Below are 18,665 nucleotides of genomic sequence, written 5' to 3'. Positions count from 1 at the left end.
TATTTGTTTAAAATTTTTCATTATTTTACTGTGAGCCCGTCCGGTGCCGTCCCGACGCCCGTGCTGAAAGCCCTATTGGCGAGACAGCACTCGGCGTCGCGACGGCCCCGTCGATCCCACAGTACTCCATATGGAATTGGGGGACTACTGCGAAGCCGCCCCCGAACCGTCCCGATGCCCAGACCGACGTCATACTTTGTGTCGCCGACCCCGGCCCCGAAACGGCCCGTTGCCGTCCTCACAGCACTCCCCTTACGCTCTCTGTGAACCCAGACTTAGTATTTACAAAACATACATACATATACGCCTTCCAAATAATGTCCATTGAAACTAATTTTCACTTTATAATCTTAACTGTTTACTTTTTTTTGTTTTAGCACCAATGGAAGAATTAATTAACATGTGAGCACCAAGTATATACGTGTACGGAATATTCAAAACTATTGGCACCACTTATTGCATTTTGATATTTAACATTTTATTATTTTTGTTGTAGCACCAATAGAAACGGAACATTTAATTATCTGATTAAATCAATGTGGATAAAACGTGCCAGTGTAAATTGAAGGCATACTAACATAAAATAATAACATAATAACATAAAACATAAAGGTTTAAAACATAAATTAATAACATAATTCATAACTCATGTTTAAAACAATGTGCCTATAGTGCTCAATGGCAAGTATATACATATGTGCGCCCAGTGCAAGGGGTCGAGACCATCCATCTGGTCTCATTCTGACCCCTGCTTGGGAACTGGGCTAATCTAAGTCGCCAAAAAATTTTATACTATGTTTTAAAATTCACATTTCTGTGCGTGCGTTCAATTAATACCCTATATACATATATTTACAATATATGTAAAACTAACTATGCAAGATGTAAAATGCAAAAAGAATGAAGGAAAAAGAAAACAAGAGGGAAAAAAATATATTTTTGAAGGAAATTGAACAGTGGAATATGGCAGGTTCGAACCCGGGACCTCCCGCGTCCGAATCATGCACGTTCCCGACAGGCTAGCAAGCCGATACGCTAACGACGTGAATTTTTAAAATCGTATACCATTCCCACATTGTGGGGAATCCCCTTACAGTCTGTTTTGAACTCTGTTGTCGAATTCGTTTTGCTCATTTCGATTTTTCCCCTGCCAAAGACTGGCTCTCCCTGTCCAAATCGTGTGAATATAAATCCCCAAAACCCCCACTATTTTATCTACCCCTTTGCTATTTGCAAAAACCGGACATGTGATATTTTCCCAGGTTGGCGCTGGCCATCCTTGTATTCTTGACAAATTTGACAACGAGTTCAAAACAGGCTGTATCGTAGCGCAATCATAAAAAGCATGTTTCATGGATTCCGTCTGCATTTTACACCTCGCACAGTTCTTCTGGATATTTGGCAAATATTTAAACAAGGATTTTACAGGTAATGCTCTGTGTACAAATTTATAAAATAGTTCTTTCTCATTATTATATAAAATTTTGTTGTGCCATATGTTTTTCCATATCTTTTTCCAGTTGATATTATACATTTTGGTACACACGGTATGTGGGATTTGAACCCCATTTTTCATAATTTTCTCATATAAAGCAGCAGCTGTGATTTTAACCCATTGTGACCTACCCATACCCAACTTTGCCGCTTTACACTGGTATAAAACCTCTTCCCACACACCGTGTCTACCAATAACTCTGTGCATATAAGTATTTTTGGCAATTTCGGGGCAGTGATGCCGCAGTGTTATGCCCGCTTTGTAAATGCCGTACCCTATCCATGGCTGTGTGACCCCCTCGTCTTGTACGCGGTATAGTCTTTTTAACCTTTCCATGAACAGGGCCCGACATTTACTGGCTACATGCGGCATCCCTACCCCTCCATCTTCAATTGCCTGCACCATAGTGCTTCTTTTAATCAATTCCATTTTGTTTGACCATAAAAATTTAAACAATAATTTCACAAACCCGGTACAATATTTCATTGGCAATTTCATAATTCTCGCTCCGTACCATAATTTAGAAACGAGGACGGTTTTTATCACCAAAACTTTCCCTATAAAGGACAGGTGTCTATTTTCCCATAACTTTATTGTTTTCCCCACTTTTTCCATGATTTTCTTCCAATATGTCTTCCCACAAGGCCCTGCCTTGTTCCAGGGTATCCCCAAAATGTTTGAAATTTTCACTATATATTTCCTGTACTCTATTGGGATGTTTTGGTGCGAAAAACCGCCTAACAATAATATTTCTGTCTTTGATATATTTATATCAGACCCCGAGGCTTGGCCGAAATCATTGTATATGGAGAATAGAGCTCGTATACAGGGTGCTGCAATCGGGTGCGTGGCATCATCCGCAAAGGCAATGTTTTTAACCTCTTGTTTTACGTTAGGCAGCTTAATGCCCCGCACCCGTTCGTCGGAGCGCACGGCGCAGGCGAGCGGCTCCTGGCAGAGTACAAACAGCAGCGGGGACAGACTGCAGCCCTGTCTAACTGATCTGCCCACCCTGAATGTCCCTGACAGGAATCCATTCACCAGCACCCTACTCTCCGGCGCATCATACAGCACCCTCATCCATCTCATAAAATTTCGGCCAAACCTCATGGTCTCTAAACATTGAAATAGCCATTCATGAGATACTAAATCGAAGGCTTTTCGGAGGTCAACGGCCACCAGTGCACCCCCGGAGTCCGCCGCATGTTCGATGACGGTTTGAATATTGAACAGTTGATCATTGATTGATCTTTTGGGGACTCCGCATGCCTGATCAGGGTGCACTAGGTCGCCCATGACCCCCGACAGTCTCGACTTTAAAACTTTGGTGATAATCTTATAATCTACCGTTAGCAAACTTACAGGTCTATAATTTTTAATATCCCTCGGATCCCCTTTTTTGAACAAAATAGATATCACTGCCGTTTTCATCGTTCCCCCCAGTTTTTCCCGTAAAAATACATTATTTATAGTCTCTACCAAATCGTCCCCCAATAGCTCCCAGTAATACAAATAAAACTCTTTTCCTAACCCATCAATCCCCGGTGATTTTCCCGCCTTCATATTTTTTAATTCCCTCAAAACCTCCCCTGTAGATAACAAACCCTCCAATTTATTTTGTTGTTCCCCAGTTAGTTTCTTATGGATTTTTGATGCGAACCTGTCCCTAGCCACCTTTACCGTATCACCTTTCCTATATAAATTCTCGTAAAACCTTTGTACCTCTTTTAAAATTTCATCTTGTTCTTCTAAAACCTTTCCATTTTCATCCTTTAACTGATCAATAACTGTCTTTGTCCTCACTTCTACCTTGAAAAAATCAGTGGTCGGTGCTTCCCTCTCCTCTATGAATTTTGCCCCCGCCCTCACTTTTGCCCCCTCCAAATCTGCCATTTCCAATTTGCTCAATTCCCCTCTTACTTCCCCCCACCGCCTTGTAATGTCCACCCCTCTGTCCCTCTCCTTCCCCAAAAAGTCCAACTCCCTCTCCAAAGCTAAAATACCTTCCCCTCTCTCCCTGTTCACCCTCTTACCATTCCTTTTGAAGATCCCCTGTAACTTTTGTTTCCCCTTCTCCCACCACTCTATTGGACACCCAAAATTTCCCTTCCTTTTTTGCCAACCCTTCCAAAACTGTGTTACCTCCCTTACTGTCCCCTCTTCCCCTAATAGGCTATTATTAATTTTCCAAAATCCCTTTCCCATTTTCTTCTTCCCTGTACTTTCTACCGCACCCAACACACCGTAATGGTCTGTAAAAACCAGTGGGACATGATCTACCTTACCTACCTTTAAATTCGTATAAATACGGTCAATTCTGGACCTAGTTTGGCCTCTATAAAAAGTGAAACTATCTACCGTGGGATTTAAATCCCTAAATGCATCTTTAATATTTAATAATATATTTAATATCCATAATAATATTTAATGTCCAAACTGAATCTTAGCCAATAGGCCGAGAAACCGAGATGGAAGACGTCGCACTCAGGAACCTTTCTTACTCTTTCAAGAAATTTAAGTGAAGCTCTCATGTGGTTTGCATTACAATCTTGCAATGATCTTCTTGCAGCTAAAGCTCTTCTTAAGTATCATTTACATGAAAAGTATCAAGTGGAATCTTCATCCACTATATAAATACAATTTTTGATGCAGTCAGTTTAATATTTTCGTGATATATCAACGTTTGAACCTCCATCATCCCCTCTGACTGTCCCTGATAGACTCCCTGAGCAGCCCATCACGTCATCCTTATTTGGTCTCCTCATGGGGGTGAGGAACGAGGCCGGTCCACTGCATCCGGAATGTACGGACTGGTTACTTTGCAAAGTTCTTTTCAGAATGCATCAATCCGATCATCCTCTTGCAAACAGGGCCTACAACACAACTCCTCCTTACGCATTGAGAGAGTATGTATCGAGTGACATGGTCCGATATAGTCAGGATGCACCTTCTGGACGCTTGTCACATCGATGTTACCCCCATGTCCTGACGGTTCTTACCGTCAGTCCTACCTCCACCCCATCTGAACACTTGTCACATCCATGTTACCCCCATGTCCCAACCATTCTTAATACCGTCAGTCCTACATCCACACCTTCTGAACACTTGTCACAATCATGTTACCCCCATGTCCTGACGGTTCTTTCTGTCAGTCCTACCTCCACACCTTTCTGAACACTTGTCACATCCATGTTACCCCCATGTCCTGACGGTTCTTACCGTCAGTCCTACCTCCACACCTTCTGAACACTTGTCACATCCATGTTACCCCCATGTCCTGACGGTTCTTACCGTCAGTCCTACCTCCACACCTTCTGGACGCTTGTCACATCCATGTTACCCCCATGTCCTGACAGTTCTTACCGTCAGTCCTACCTCCACCCCTTCTGAACACTTGTCACATCCATGTTACCCCCATGTCCTGACAGTTCTTACCGTCAGTCCTACCTCCACCCCTTCTGAACACTTGTCACATCCATGTTACCCCCATGTCCTGACAGTTCTTACCGTCAGTCCTACCTCCACACCTTCTGAACACTTGTCACATCCATGTTACCCCCATGTCCTGACGGTTCTTACCGTCAGTCCTACCTCCACACCTTCTGGACACTTGTCACATCCATGTTACCCCATGTCCTGACGGTTCTAACCGTCAGTCCTACCTCCACACCTTCTGGACACTTGTCACATCCATGTTACCCCATGTCCTGACGGTTCTAACCGTCAGTCCTACCTCCACACCTTCTGGACACTTGTCACATCCATGTTACCCCATGTCCTGACGGTTCTAACCGTCAGTCCTACCTCCACACCTTCTGGACACTTGTCACATCCATGTTACCCCCATGTCCTGACGGTTCTTACCGTCAGTCCTACCTCCGCCCCTTCTGAACACTTGTCACATCCATGTTACCCCCATGTCCTGACGGTTCTAACCGTCAGTCCTACCTCCACACCTTCTGGACACTTGTCACATCCATGTTACCCCATGTCCTGACGGTTCTTACCGTCAGTCCTACCTCCACACCTTCTGAACACTTGTCACATCCATGTTACCCCAACCCCGTCATAAACTATAGTGGCCTATGCTGAAGGTGTTCAATGTATTTTCTTGTGGCTCACGGACTTAGGTGGTTTCAGGGAAAATCCTCATTCCTACCTGGAATATTTTGCATGTTACCACGCCCCTAGGTGGATGCGATTAACCACTAGCTTATTGGTCGGTTGAAACTCGGCCATTCCCTACCGATCAGATAGGGTAGTTGCTACCCCATAGCGGCATTATGAGGTTACATCTAGTCATCATTGTAGATGACGTCAATGCTTGACCAACTGCAGGTTTTCGATTGGTGACATCCACATTCGCAGAGGGGCGAGGTACCCGCTAAATTGCATCCATGATTTCAGAGGACTGTCCATATTTAGCAGTGTTCACCAAAGCCCTGCGCAGTCATATACAACAAGATGAAAATAATGACGTCATTGGACAATATTTCAGTCAAACAATATCATTGATATTTAAACAGTTACACGTATTTATTTGACAATAACTTAATAGTCACAGGGTATTCTCAAAGAAAACTGGCCTTATTCGACATCCGGTCTAAAGTTGCTAAAAAGCTCAATACTTTCTTCCTAATACGACAGTAATAATTTCGATATGTGTACATTTGACCTTGGGACAATTCGTGGGCTCAGGGTTAACTTGTTGTATATCTGCATTTTTGTCAAAATTGATATTATTATCTTAAATTAATGCACATTTAATTACCTTTAATTACAAGTTTAAATCGTACTTGTAGCTGTACCCGTTGATGTGTACCTACACAAAAACACTCCTCAAAACAACTGCCTTTCCATTGAGTCTTGAATCTTCAAAGGTGTTTTTCTCAGAACCACCAAAATGCTAGATACAACCCGTTAACCCTGGTCCCACGAATGGTCAATGCATTCAAAGATGAAGAGGGTTTGGAGATACTGATTTAATAGCACAAAAACGGCCTCCAGAAGACTGACTTCTCAACTTCGCAACTTCTCCAAACCCGATTACTCTGAAAACTCTTTGAACTGCAGTAAACAATTCACTGAAACAGGATGTATCCTTAGGCCTGCCTGGAATTCGCAAGCTATGTCAAATATTGCCTTCCAACACATTCAAAGATGAAGAGGGTTTGGAGGTACTGTGCCATTAATTGTACAAAAATGGCTTCCAGAAGAACCGCGACTTCTGCAAACACGATTACTCTGAAAACTCTTTGAACTGCAGTAAACAATTCACTGAAACAGGGTGTATCCAGACACAGTTTTCATCGCACAACACGCTATATCCTTCATTGTCATTTATCGGAATCAGACATAATCGATGACAGAACTTTTTTAAGTTGGCCTGATTGCTTCAGAATTTGGAGGACAAGCAAATCTGTACAATGACAACTCCATACTACATCATGTCTGTACAAATGTAATCTGGTTAAATTCAAAATAAGGGATTTGGCAAACATTACATTGCCTACATGTACATGGCCTTCGACCTTATATGATGATGATGATGATGATGATGATGATGATGATGATGATGATGATGATGATGATGATGATGATGATGTTGCCCTTCACCTTTTAAATATCACATAGTAACAACCAACAAAGCCATTAATTTTTCAGTTTTCACACTAGTCCGGGTTCAAGTGGATCCCTTGTGAATATCGTATCTACTAAGTCCTTGGGTTTGACTAAACAAGTGCTCCCGACCACGATCTTGGTGTTTGACTGATATTTCGCGAGTGTCTCTTGTATCTGCTTGACCTCGTTACTTGTCACTCCGCCAACGATGAAGACGATGAGAAGCGGGTGGTCGTTTGGCCGCGGCTTGCTGACGCTCATAAAGTAACTGAAAAAAAGATTGATGACAAATTGAATGGTCAGAAGTACAGTAGAACCTCTTGTCCGGATTAGAGAGGTCGAATTGAATGGAAACAACCCACTTGGGACCAGAACAAGTGTCCTTAATAGAGGTTGTCCTTAATAGAGAGGTGTCGATCAAGGGAGGTTGTACTGTGGTTCTAATTTCACAAGGTGTAATCAAAGATAAACTAACAACTTCCGCATTTTGTTCAAGAGTATAATCTAAATTAACCTTTTAAATGGGAACTAAATAGGCAAGTCCGAAAACAGCAGCAAGAGCTACTTTTACTAAATCAAATGCAATACAGTCACAAGCTAAGGAAAGTGCTCTAAAAACTAGGCACATGTCCTAATCCTTCTTGTATTTTTCAAGACACTCTCCATGCATGCAAGGAGCGCGGTCCAAGACTTCTCCTATTCGTCAGATCGCTGTTCAATGCACGCATGGAGTGTGATCCGAGCCTTACTCCAACCTGCTGTCTACTCCCTGTTCAAAAGCCATGGTCGACCATAGGCACACCCTTTTGCCTAGCACTTGAAATTCTAAAACAAATTCGAACTCTTTCAAAACGAAGTGAATGGCCATTTCAAGGGTGGCAGTCGGTTCTTTGCTTACCAGAGAACAGCCTCTCACCCTTGAAATCAAAAACACAGAGATTGAGTCAAAAAGTGTCCTCACCCGAAGCCTGTTTTGAGTAAGTCCTTCAGTTTTCCCGACTTGTACTCCACATCCACCAACTCCGGTTTGCTCGAGTTAAAGATCTCCTCCACTATCTGTTGTAACAAGGGCCGGTAACACGCCGGGGACGTCACGCCTCCGGCGTCGTAAATTTGCCTGGAAAAAACAGATGACATGCCACAGTTGAAGCCTGTTTGAATGAATTCCTTTTTCCTTATTTATTACTGTTGAAAGGCTACACTTCCACAATGAATCTACATCAGACAGTGTATCAATAGACTGTTCCCTTGTGAGCTAGTAATCTATACTATAATGCGCGTTGTGGCCGCTATTTAGGAGGCGATTTTTGTTTCAAAATTGGGCTTTGGAAATGCGTCGAATTCTTGCAACCTTTGGCTTCGTAGGTCTGGATCATATGTAAGAGTGTCACTGAGGGTGTCATACGTCGAATATCTTCGTGGTTTTAGAATAAATAACAACTTTCAGAGAGCACGTCGACTGGAGAGCTCCGCTCAGTCTCAAAAGCATACACAAACTTCATGCATATTCTCCCTGCCACATCAGTATTAGCTTTCAGCACGTATGTAGTGCTATACAACCTGGTCCATGGTGCAGGGTATTAGCAGGGAGATTAATGATTAGCCTGTTCTATTTTAGTTCTATTCGAGAAACACTGACCTGAGTGATAAGGCAAATTCTGGAGAGTGGCCTACCGGAACATGCAGTCAGGGTATCAATAAACAGTTATGCCAGGATGGACAAAATATGTACAGTGGCCAGCGCTTGCTCTTTGTTTTATTCTTTACTGACTGATGTTGTCAGTTTGAATTGCGTTCTGCATCTCTCCATGCACCTGGCTTTGGTCCGACAGTGGCATTGGGTACGGGAGTGGGTAGGTGATATGCCTAATATGTGAGGGCCTTATTTGGAACAGGACCTGCTGTCACTGGTCTCAATGCATTGTGCAAAATAGCGTACTCCAATCAATCTATTGGGGGTTGCATGTAGATAGCAGCAATAAGTCCCTAAATGCAGTTAATTTCGTGTTTAACCTTCAATAAAACTTCAGTAACATTAGAAATTTAATGTAGCTCAATCATCGTGCCCATTTAACTAATGTATATTACATTTCAACTTTGCCCGCTCCATGGGTATATGCTAGTCTATAGAATGTTGCCTTGTGAGCTAGTAAGCCATAGACTGTGAATTTATTAGACTGTTGCCTTGTGAGCTAGTAATCCATAGACTGTTGCCTTGTGAGCTAGTTATCCATATATTGGTGCCTTGTGAGCTAGTAATACATAGACTGTTGCCTTGTGAGCTAGTGATCCATAGACTGTTGCCTTGTGAGCTAGTAATACATAGACTGTTGCCTTGTGAGCTAGTAGAGTTGTCTCCAATGGCCTTCAACCTGGTAATAGTCGAGACGTCTTCGAATGAAGATATAAATTCAACAGCAGATATGTGTTCATTGTCTCCATCACTAATAGGAGGCTTTTTTCGCCTTCTTAACAGTTTCTGAAACTTTTTCTGATTTATCCGACAGAAGTCAGAGTTTTTCCTCAAAGGTCGGATTTCTAGAAAACCTGTGAAAAATACTAGGGCTTCGTGAAATAGGGCATTAAAGATCAAAGGCCTATGTTGAGTGGGGTTAATGCGTGGACCTAATTGAGCGAGCTAATTAGTATTCACACTTAGGGCCTCTCCGAGTATTCGGCTTACACCTCGTTTCAGATAAATCAGAAAAAAGTTTGAGAAACTGGTCAGAAAAAGCCTCCTCATAAATGTCGACATGTTCCCTGATACGACCAATGGAAACGCCTAATAAGCCAAACAAAGGTTTATTTTTTGTGTGGTGTCCATAAACCATAAACCCAAACTTTAACTTTAACTTTCGTAGTGTAATCTTACCACAACCGAGGCGAGCTAGACCCAGGCCTACCTGAATTTCTTGAGGTCTTTCCTGACTTGACTAAGAGCCCGCAGTCTTGAGAAGATGGTGCCCCAAGTTGCCATGACATTGTCTCGATTTCCTGGGTCGGCAACTGAAACAGAACAATACAGTTGTTTAGCCAATAAAGTCCAGTGCCCGGTTGTTCAAAAGCACAAAAGTCACATTATCCATAACGGTCATATTGTTGTTTCTGCATTAGTTAATCCTTTCAGTTAATTCATTCTCTTTCAGTTAATCCCATTATAATTTTCACGTTAAGACTTAACATTTCAGTTAAACATAACGTTGTTTTGAACGTTGTCTGCAACATTTTAAAACAATCGGCAATAGTCAAGTCACATCATGATGAAGTCTTGTAGTTGACAGATGAAAATTTGAAGAACATTTATTTTCAAACTTTGCTAATTTCTGAAAATGAGCCTTTGGACTATATCAAACCAAGCTGATGAATTGATTTGGTTAGATCGAAAAATGTGATTATCGTAATAATAATTTAAAAGCTAGAGGGAGCTTCATAGCCTAGATGTAACACTGTTAACACATGTAACACATGTAACACATAACACTGAACGACTACCACGCAACAGCGCCTGGGTTCGATCCTGGGGACAACCCAGGATTGTATTTCTGGATGAACCGGCGTGGTATTTCAAGGTGAAAAATTCCTGGCTCAAAGAGGGGGGATTTGGGCCACGTAGATCTACGTATTTTGGGCCACGTAGATCTACGTGATTTGGGCCACGTAGATCTACGTGGTTCGGCGCTGAAGGTGTTACTGTTAAAGACACCACCAAGTGAGAAACAGGAGTAGCATGCGTGGACTCAACTTCTCGCCGAATCTGGATTCACTAGGCCAATAAACCCAATTGGCTCATGTAAGTACGCTCATCCTGCCTTGGGGGAGGAATACTCCCTGGAGAAAATCACCTCCAAGTGCCGAGGGAACGCCAAAGAAGCAGAAGAAGAAAGGCTAGAATACAGACTTACAAATTGTCTCAAGTGTATCTGGCAGCACCTCCTCAGCAGTGACGGCGTTGGTCAGGAGTTCCTTCAATTCGTCCTCCTCCTTCGTGGAGTAAGTCGCGTCCTCCACCAGTCCATACGAGAACACCAACAGGTGAAGCACCTCCTCAATGCTCACCTCTCTGAATTAAAGAGTCAGTAGATAATATCTAAAGGGTGACTATGTAGGCAGGAGGGGGAGGGGGTTACATTGGCCATCTTCAGGTGACTACTATAGACAGTAAGGGCACTGGGTCAGGTAAGATTCAGCACTAAATGTATTCCTTGTTTAAGCCTGAAGAGTTTCGACGTACTGTGAGAGACCCCTATTGGCGACTTTGTGTAACTTTATCTTGCCTACCTAGCGGCGTGTAGAGCCCCTTTTAGGTTAGCCCATAGGTACTAGAATTTCAATTAGAACTTGAAAAGCAATTAGAACTTCTTTACAATGAAGAGCATACCCATTTAAAATCTCCATATCTAGATATATAGAGTTGAAGATAAGCTAATCTGACTCACCAAACTCGAGATTACAGAAGTGTTTACCTTTCATATTTTGGCTTCTTTAACTCCCTTTCTAGTAATAAGCTGATCTGACTCACTGCACTGAGATTACAGAAGTGTTTACCTTTCATATTTTGGCTTCTTTAACTCCCTTTCTAGTAATAAGCTGATCTGACTCGCTGCACTGGAGATTACAGAAGTGTTTACCTTTCATATTTTTGTGTCTTTAACTCCCTTTCTAGTAATAAGCTGATCTGACTCGCTGCACTGGGATTACAGAAGTGTTTACCTTTCATATTTTTGTGTCTTTAACTCCCTTTCTAGTAATAAGCTGATCTGACTCGCTGCACTGGGATTACAGAAGTGTTTACCTTTCATGTTTGGGCTTCTTTAACTCCCTATCTAGTAATAAGCTGATCTGACTTACCACACTGGCGATTACAGAAGTGTTTACCTTTCATGTTTGGGCTTCTTCAACTTCCTATCCAGTAATAAACTGATCAGACTCGCTGCACTGGAGATTACAGAAGTGTTTACCTTTCATATTTTGGTTTCTTCAACTCCCTATCTAGTAATAAGCTGATCTGACTCGCTGCACTGGAGATTACAGAAGTGTTTACCTTTCATATTTTGGTTTCTTCAACTCCCTATCTAGTAATAAGCTGATCTGACTCGCTGCACTGGAGATTACAGAAGTGTTTACCTTTCATATTTTGGTTTCTTTAACTCCCTATCTAGTAATAAGCTGATCTGACTCGCTGCACTGGAGATTACAGAAGTGTTTACCTTTCATATTTTGGTTTCTTCAACTCCCTATCTAGTAATAAGCTGATCTGACTCGCTGCACTGGAGATTACAGAAGTGTTTACCTTTCATATTTTGGTTTCTTTAACTCCCTAACTAGTAATAAGCTGATCTGACTCGCTGCACTGGAGATTACAGAAGTGTTTACCTTTCATATTTTGGTTTCTTTAACTCCCTATCTAGTAATAAGCTGATCTGACTCACTGCACTGCAGATTACAGAAGTGTTTACCTTTCATGTTTGGGCTTCTTTAACTCCCTATCTAGTAATAAGCTGATCTGACTTACCACACTGGCGATTACAGAAGTGTTTACCTTTCATGTTTGGGCTTCTTCAACTCCCTATCTAATAATAAGCTGATCTGACTCGCTGCACTGGAGATTACAGAAGTGTTTACCTTTCATGTTTGGGCTTCTTCAACTCCCTATCTAGTAATAAGCTGATCTGACTTGCTGCACTCGGGCAGTCCTCATCCCAAATGTTCTGCAGAAGCAGCTTCTCGATACTCATCATGGCATCGTGACGGGCGAACTGGCTGTGACGAAGCATTTGGATGATGGAATTCGAAATCTGCAGCAAACCGCTATGTTTCTGGATGGCAGTACTGTTTCCCCTGTGAAGAGCCTCATATTGTACATGCAACATAAACAGATCATTATAAGGCAACAACGTTGATGTACCGGTGAAACTCTGAGTTGGTTCAAAAATCAACATTCCCTCTGAAAAATGCTGTTTGGCACTATGACAGTCGTACCCGGCATTTACCGAGTCATACACTGCATATTATTGGACTGCAATAATCCACTGCCAAATTAAGCCAAAGTTCTATAATTCGCCACAGTGCCTGTCAAATTTTGGTTGGTTATACCTAAAAAAACGAGCTACCTTTTTGGTCTTAGGGGGCAAAAAGGCTCTCTGTGGTGGGAGGAGCATGTCACATTTATATGTTCTTGATGACATTACGAGTACATATCAAATCTAATCTTACTTGAAAAGCTTTACATGGGACTCGAGCTGATCAGCAGTGATCCGCCCTGGTTTGCCGGACATCTTCAGCGGGAGGTTCTCCTTCATGGCGGCTTCAACGAGCCGTTTGTTGACTTCCATCAGAGCTTCCTTTTGCTTGCAATGGACCAGCTGATTGAGGAGATCAGCAGACTTGCTGGCTTCGACTTGAGCCAGGCAACCCGGTACTATGACATCATGCTGACTGTCATCACTGAAATAGCGGGAGGCAAAATTATCGTATACCTCAAACATGCTACGTGCACTGATCTGCCTGAACTTGCTATGAAACCCACCAAATTTCACGACAAAAAGTTAGTGCTAACTCCTCTGAAATCATGAACAGAGGTGATTTAAGGTATGCAAATAAACAAGAGGCCCAAAGGCCCTGCACTCAGCTGAAAGACATTGGTCAATGAAATGTTCACCTGAAAATAGGTCACATGGTACTTAAAAGGGTACACCGTTCGTAATTACTTGTGGTCTAGTTGAATAGAAATCCACTAATACACAATGTCGTAGTGCAGTTATTATGAATACAAATTTGTTTAAACTTGGTATTCATAGTATTTGTATATCAGTCCACACAACGGCAATGTTGAAATTTATATTTAGAATGTATTTACACAATTGACAGTATTCAAATTCAATTACAAATCAAAATTTTTAACGAACAGCGTAGGCCTTTAAGAGAGATTTTTAGATTTGTCAGCAGCGCTAAAAATAGAATGATGGTATACACTCACCTAATTACTGAGCACAGATTAACCATATTCACGCACACGTCGTTTTTATGGTGTGGAAGTTCGGGCAGCAAATGACGTATTTTATCGACAACATTTTCGCCGAGATGACTACACGGTCCTGCCAAGTCTAAAGTTCTATCCACGAATAAGATCGATGCCTTATCAGTAGCGGCCTTCCTTCTCCCCCTGGCCGGTGCATAGTTCGCCAACTCAGTCGCCAGCATTCGACTAGTGTGTCCGACAGCATAGCAGTCGTCGCAAACTTTCAACTGGTTCATTAGGTCATTCAAGGCGCTCACGATTCCCTAGTCAGGCACAAGGAAATTTAGAAAAATCAGAAATCAAGAAATCGGGAAACACGTTGATGGCTATTACAAAGAACACTTGAAAATATCTCAGATCTTTCCTTGTCGGATATATACACTTTGCGCAGCATGCTAGAAGTGCATTACCTTAATGGAACACGAGTCCAAACGGATGACGACGACCTTCACGGTGACGACGACCTTGTGATGACTCAGTATACACTTTAGGCCCATTTACGTTTGGCTGGCCACCACACAAACAATAATAACTGCACTAGTCCACGGAGGCCGCAATTTACATCTTGAGTGTGATCTACTAACTGGTGCTCTCCACACGACAGCGTGAATCTTAGGATGATACCCAACTCTCTCATCACAAAAGATGAAATGAACAAGAATGAACCTTGAAAGCGACTCGGTTCATATCATCATCATCAACGAAGGCAACATGGTCGAAAATTGGACCTTTGCCTTATAGAATTTGCTTAGCGGCGCATGGGGTCATCAATTTTGTGTAGGTGATGCTTGGTTGAGTATTTACAAGTGATAGTGCAGTAACAGATGCTGTGGTGCAGTCAGGAGGGATGATGTGTGTTATGATAAACGTGCGGCTTGGCGAGGTTCGCAGTGTTCCTCCAATGCAAACCGAAACTGAACTCACCATGTATTGCACTCGTACAGCCTCCGGTAACTGATTGAATTCGACATCTGCCAAGCTTTCCAATTTCTTTCTTTCACCCTGAAGAAGAGACGTATTCATATAGTTCTCCGACTGTCTGAAAGAGCTCTCAGTCTCGAAAGAAAAAATCAAGGAGTAAATTTTTCATCAAATCAGAAAATTGCTTTTGATGGTCCCTCGCAAAAACGTCCCTCACACAGTTACAAGAGTCAAAATGTCCCAAAATGGGGGAACGTTAGCCCTTCTATTTAAAAAGTAGGCTAAAGCTTTGGCCGTGCGAAGTTCCCTTTAACAACGGGAAGTCGTGGCCGTCACTACTGCAAGCGAAATATACTGTAAGGTACCTTCACATTTCCTTTCCTTTGGAAAGTCTGAAGCAGATCAGTTGGTGAGGTAAACAAATGGACAAGAGGGTCTGCAGTGGGATTCCATTCAGGAACTTACGTATGACTTGATGATGTATCAACTACTTTGACACCGACTGTGGCGTGGTACGGGAATTGAATGGCCCGTACGAAATTGGCTTTGAAGTATTGGGAAGGGAATGAAAATTTTTTTATTTTGGAGAAATTGTTTCAAGATATGTCCTCTTTTCTTCTTCTTCTTTTTTTCTTCTTTCGTTCACCACGTTTTAAACAGTCAGTCCGGACACCAAAACACCAAAAAAAAGAAAAAAAAAGAAAGATATGTCCTCTTACACTTGCAATCTTTCCCTTATTGAGTTGAAATTCAATTCTCTTGTTATCGCCTGGCAAGAATGGGAACACGTGACCGAAAGATGGCAGCACAAACAGGTCTGGTGTGACACATGCTGCACTGAATGGTACATGATGTACTTCGCTGGTGAAATTCTGCAACAGGAGACAAATCGTATTATCATAGTAGTAAATGAATGTTACAATGTTCTTTTCTAGCCATAGTACCACATTTTATTGGCTAAAGGGTACACTGTTCATAATTACTTGTTGTCCGGTTAAATAGAAATCCACTAATACACAATGCTGTAGTGCAGTTATTGTGAATACAAATTTGTTTAAACTTGGTATTCATAGTATTTGTATATCGGGCTACACAACGGCAATGTTGACATTTATATTTAGTATGTATTTTCGCAATTGGACATTTTCAAATTCAATTACAAATTCAAATATTTCAACGAACGGCGTAGGCCTTTAAGGCGGAAAAACAGGGTACAAGTCAACTTACCATATTACCCATCCACTCAAGGACCTTTTCCTCAAACTGAAAGAACACCTCTTTATCATCACCATCCACGGACCCCGTTCTGGCGTAGAGATGTTGGTGCGAGCTCTGGTTGGTGATGACAATAACATATTGGAAATCGCTGGCTCCTATGACGTCTTCAATGATGCTGGCTGTTGTGTCAAACAGAAGTGAGCTTGTGATGAAGACAGCTTTTTTATGGGCTGGATCGCCCGACTGAAAAAAGATGACACAATGACAGTGATACATGTACAATATTTTAGGGGGGAAGGGAGTGGCGGGCTCTCATATAAAATTAACAAGAGGCCCAAGAGTCTGGCGCTCAGCTGAAATACATGGGTACAATGTACATAACATGGAAAGCACCTCGTCCTCGTAGGTCTCTTTCAACCTTAATTTTATTAACATATTGATATGCCTATATCACGCATATTTACCATTGAAAAAAGACTCTTGGACAAGTAATGACACGACATGCTACTTATTAGTGAAATTTGATTTTAAGAGCTTGAGCCCTATGACTGTGAAGATATGGTCAAATCGAAAAACCGGGGTGATATAAAATGAAGACTTATCAGATACACCAACCATTTTGTCACTCTAGCAACAGCCAAAGGTTTTAAAATGGCAAAATATGATTTCCAAGATGGCCACCAGCCAAATTAAAAAAGGAAAATACAACACCAACCAACTCCCAAAACTTCTAAAACTGCACTAGCTGACAGCTCTCATCCAAAATATCCAAGTTATGTCATATTTTTGGGGCAAAAATAGACACTGCATTGCTGCTAAGATAATGAAATTTGGCGCTTCTAAGTGTGTCTTTCGGGTACAGTGATTGAAAATTTCAGGAGTTGTCAGAAATGACCTTTGAAGTTAAAAAACTATGTTGTCTAATTTTTGTGACCCTATAACGGCAGCCATCTTTGATTTTAAAATGGCTGCCAAAAAAGACACTTTTTCACCTATATCTCGAATTCTACTTTAGTTATACATCTAATTCCAACGCCTACCTTTATTTGCAAGGGTTATTTTAGGAGTGTTTTGGTCATCTTAATTAGATATTCAATCAAAGGAGTATCCTGATAACCGATTGTCATATATTTTACAAATTCCTAATCACCAGCTGATTACCCACCATAACAGACAAACCATTTTAACTAAAAACATAAAATGTTATATGACCAAACAGAAGATAAATATTTTCTTTTCTTTTTTTAAAGATGTTATTGTTTGCTGCAAAATTCATAACATTTGAATTTTAAAGTAATTTTGAAAGTAAGAATTTTGTAAAGCTAAAAGTAGGACCATGAACATCATTCAAACGTGATGAAATTAGCATCACATCAAACTTCATACTGATAAAGATCATGAAAATACATAAGAATGGGCACCCTCCGAAAATAAATTTCGGCCATTTTAAAACCCTTTTCACAGGCAACATTTGTTTACCATGGCATAAAAGTAAAAATATATAAGCTTATTCAAGTAATTTACTAGAAGTTGTCGATGCCTTTCAATGTTCATGATATTTTGAATGCTTGATGTGATGATTTGATTTAAAACATGACTTTTATGTCATGGTAAACTTACGCTGCCTGTGAAAAGGGCCTTTTCAAATCGGCCGAAATTTATTTTCGCATACGGTCTATTATTATTGGTGATCTGAAAAGTAAGGTTTAATAGCAGCTGTTGGCAGACACAAACTGATCACTGGGAAATGTTGGGGAAAGTCAGTTAGTGTCAGTATTTACTAATTAGAAGGACCGAGCCACGATATTTTTGACATCCCGTCACTGCCATCAGTCATGACTGTCAGAGTCAACAGTGAACAATGGCGGTGTCTACGGCGTGCCACGGTCATGATGGTAGGCCCTGCCCCCTCCTACAAACAGTCGTACAGATGCTGACCCCATGACTGACTCAGGGAAGTTTGGCCTATCTAGGAATCATGATATCACTCACTTCAAAAGATGAGAGTTCCTTGATGTCAAGTGCACCCTGTTCGAAGAATCTGGTCACACCACCTGACCAATGTAAGCATTCAGCACTTGCATTATCTATGAATACCACTGCACGGGTGACTTTTGAGGCTATCAGCTGCCATGGATCCACACATATGGACTTCATCTGCCCTGCCATTGTGTGTGAAAAATATCTGAACTTATTTTCAGTAGAAAATAGGTATAAAATAGAAAATTATGAGTGAAAAAATATGTTTTGCCAGGTTGTCCACCATGTTTTATTGTCGCGAAATGTAAACCAGGGTTTGATGAATTCCATTCAGGCCGCGCTCTACTCCTCTCTGTAACCAGAGATAAGAGATGTTAAAAAAGCCAAAAAAGTACATGGAAAAGGACAACA

At 41.5% G+C, this 18,665-nt stretch overlaps 1 protein-coding gene across 1 annotated transcript; it reads right to left on the bottom strand.

Moving 5' to 3' along the window:
- Positions 1 to 6,006: 6,006 nt before the first annotated feature.
- On the bottom strand, positions 6,007 to 18,537 carry LOC135501778 (sec1 family domain-containing protein 2-like). The gene is made up of 11 exons (XM_064794082.1): positions 18,267 to 18,537; positions 16,284 to 16,517; positions 15,776 to 15,928; positions 15,060 to 15,137; positions 14,094 to 14,398; positions 13,331 to 13,561; positions 12,740 to 12,955; positions 11,020 to 11,177; positions 10,021 to 10,123; positions 8,079 to 8,234; positions 6,007 to 7,385 (listed from the first exon to the last, which is right to left on the bottom strand). The coding sequence occupies exons 1-11, from the start codon at positions 18,441 to 18,443 to the stop codon at positions 7,163 to 7,165; spliced, it is 2,034 nt and encodes a 677-aa protein (XP_064650152.1). The 5' UTR covers positions 18,444 to 18,537; the 3' UTR covers positions 6,007 to 7,162.
- Positions 18,538 to 18,665: the final 128 nt, after the last annotated feature.

Source organism: Lineus longissimus, chromosome 17, assembly GCF_910592395.1.
Source record: "Lineus longissimus chromosome 17, tnLinLong1.2, whole genome shotgun sequence".
Classification (NCBI taxonomy): domain Eukaryota; kingdom Metazoa; phylum Nemertea; class Pilidiophora; order Heteronemertea; family Lineidae; genus Lineus; species Lineus longissimus.
Note: the sequence above shows the minus strand (reverse complement) of the source record. Positions and strands in the feature narration are given on the sequence as shown.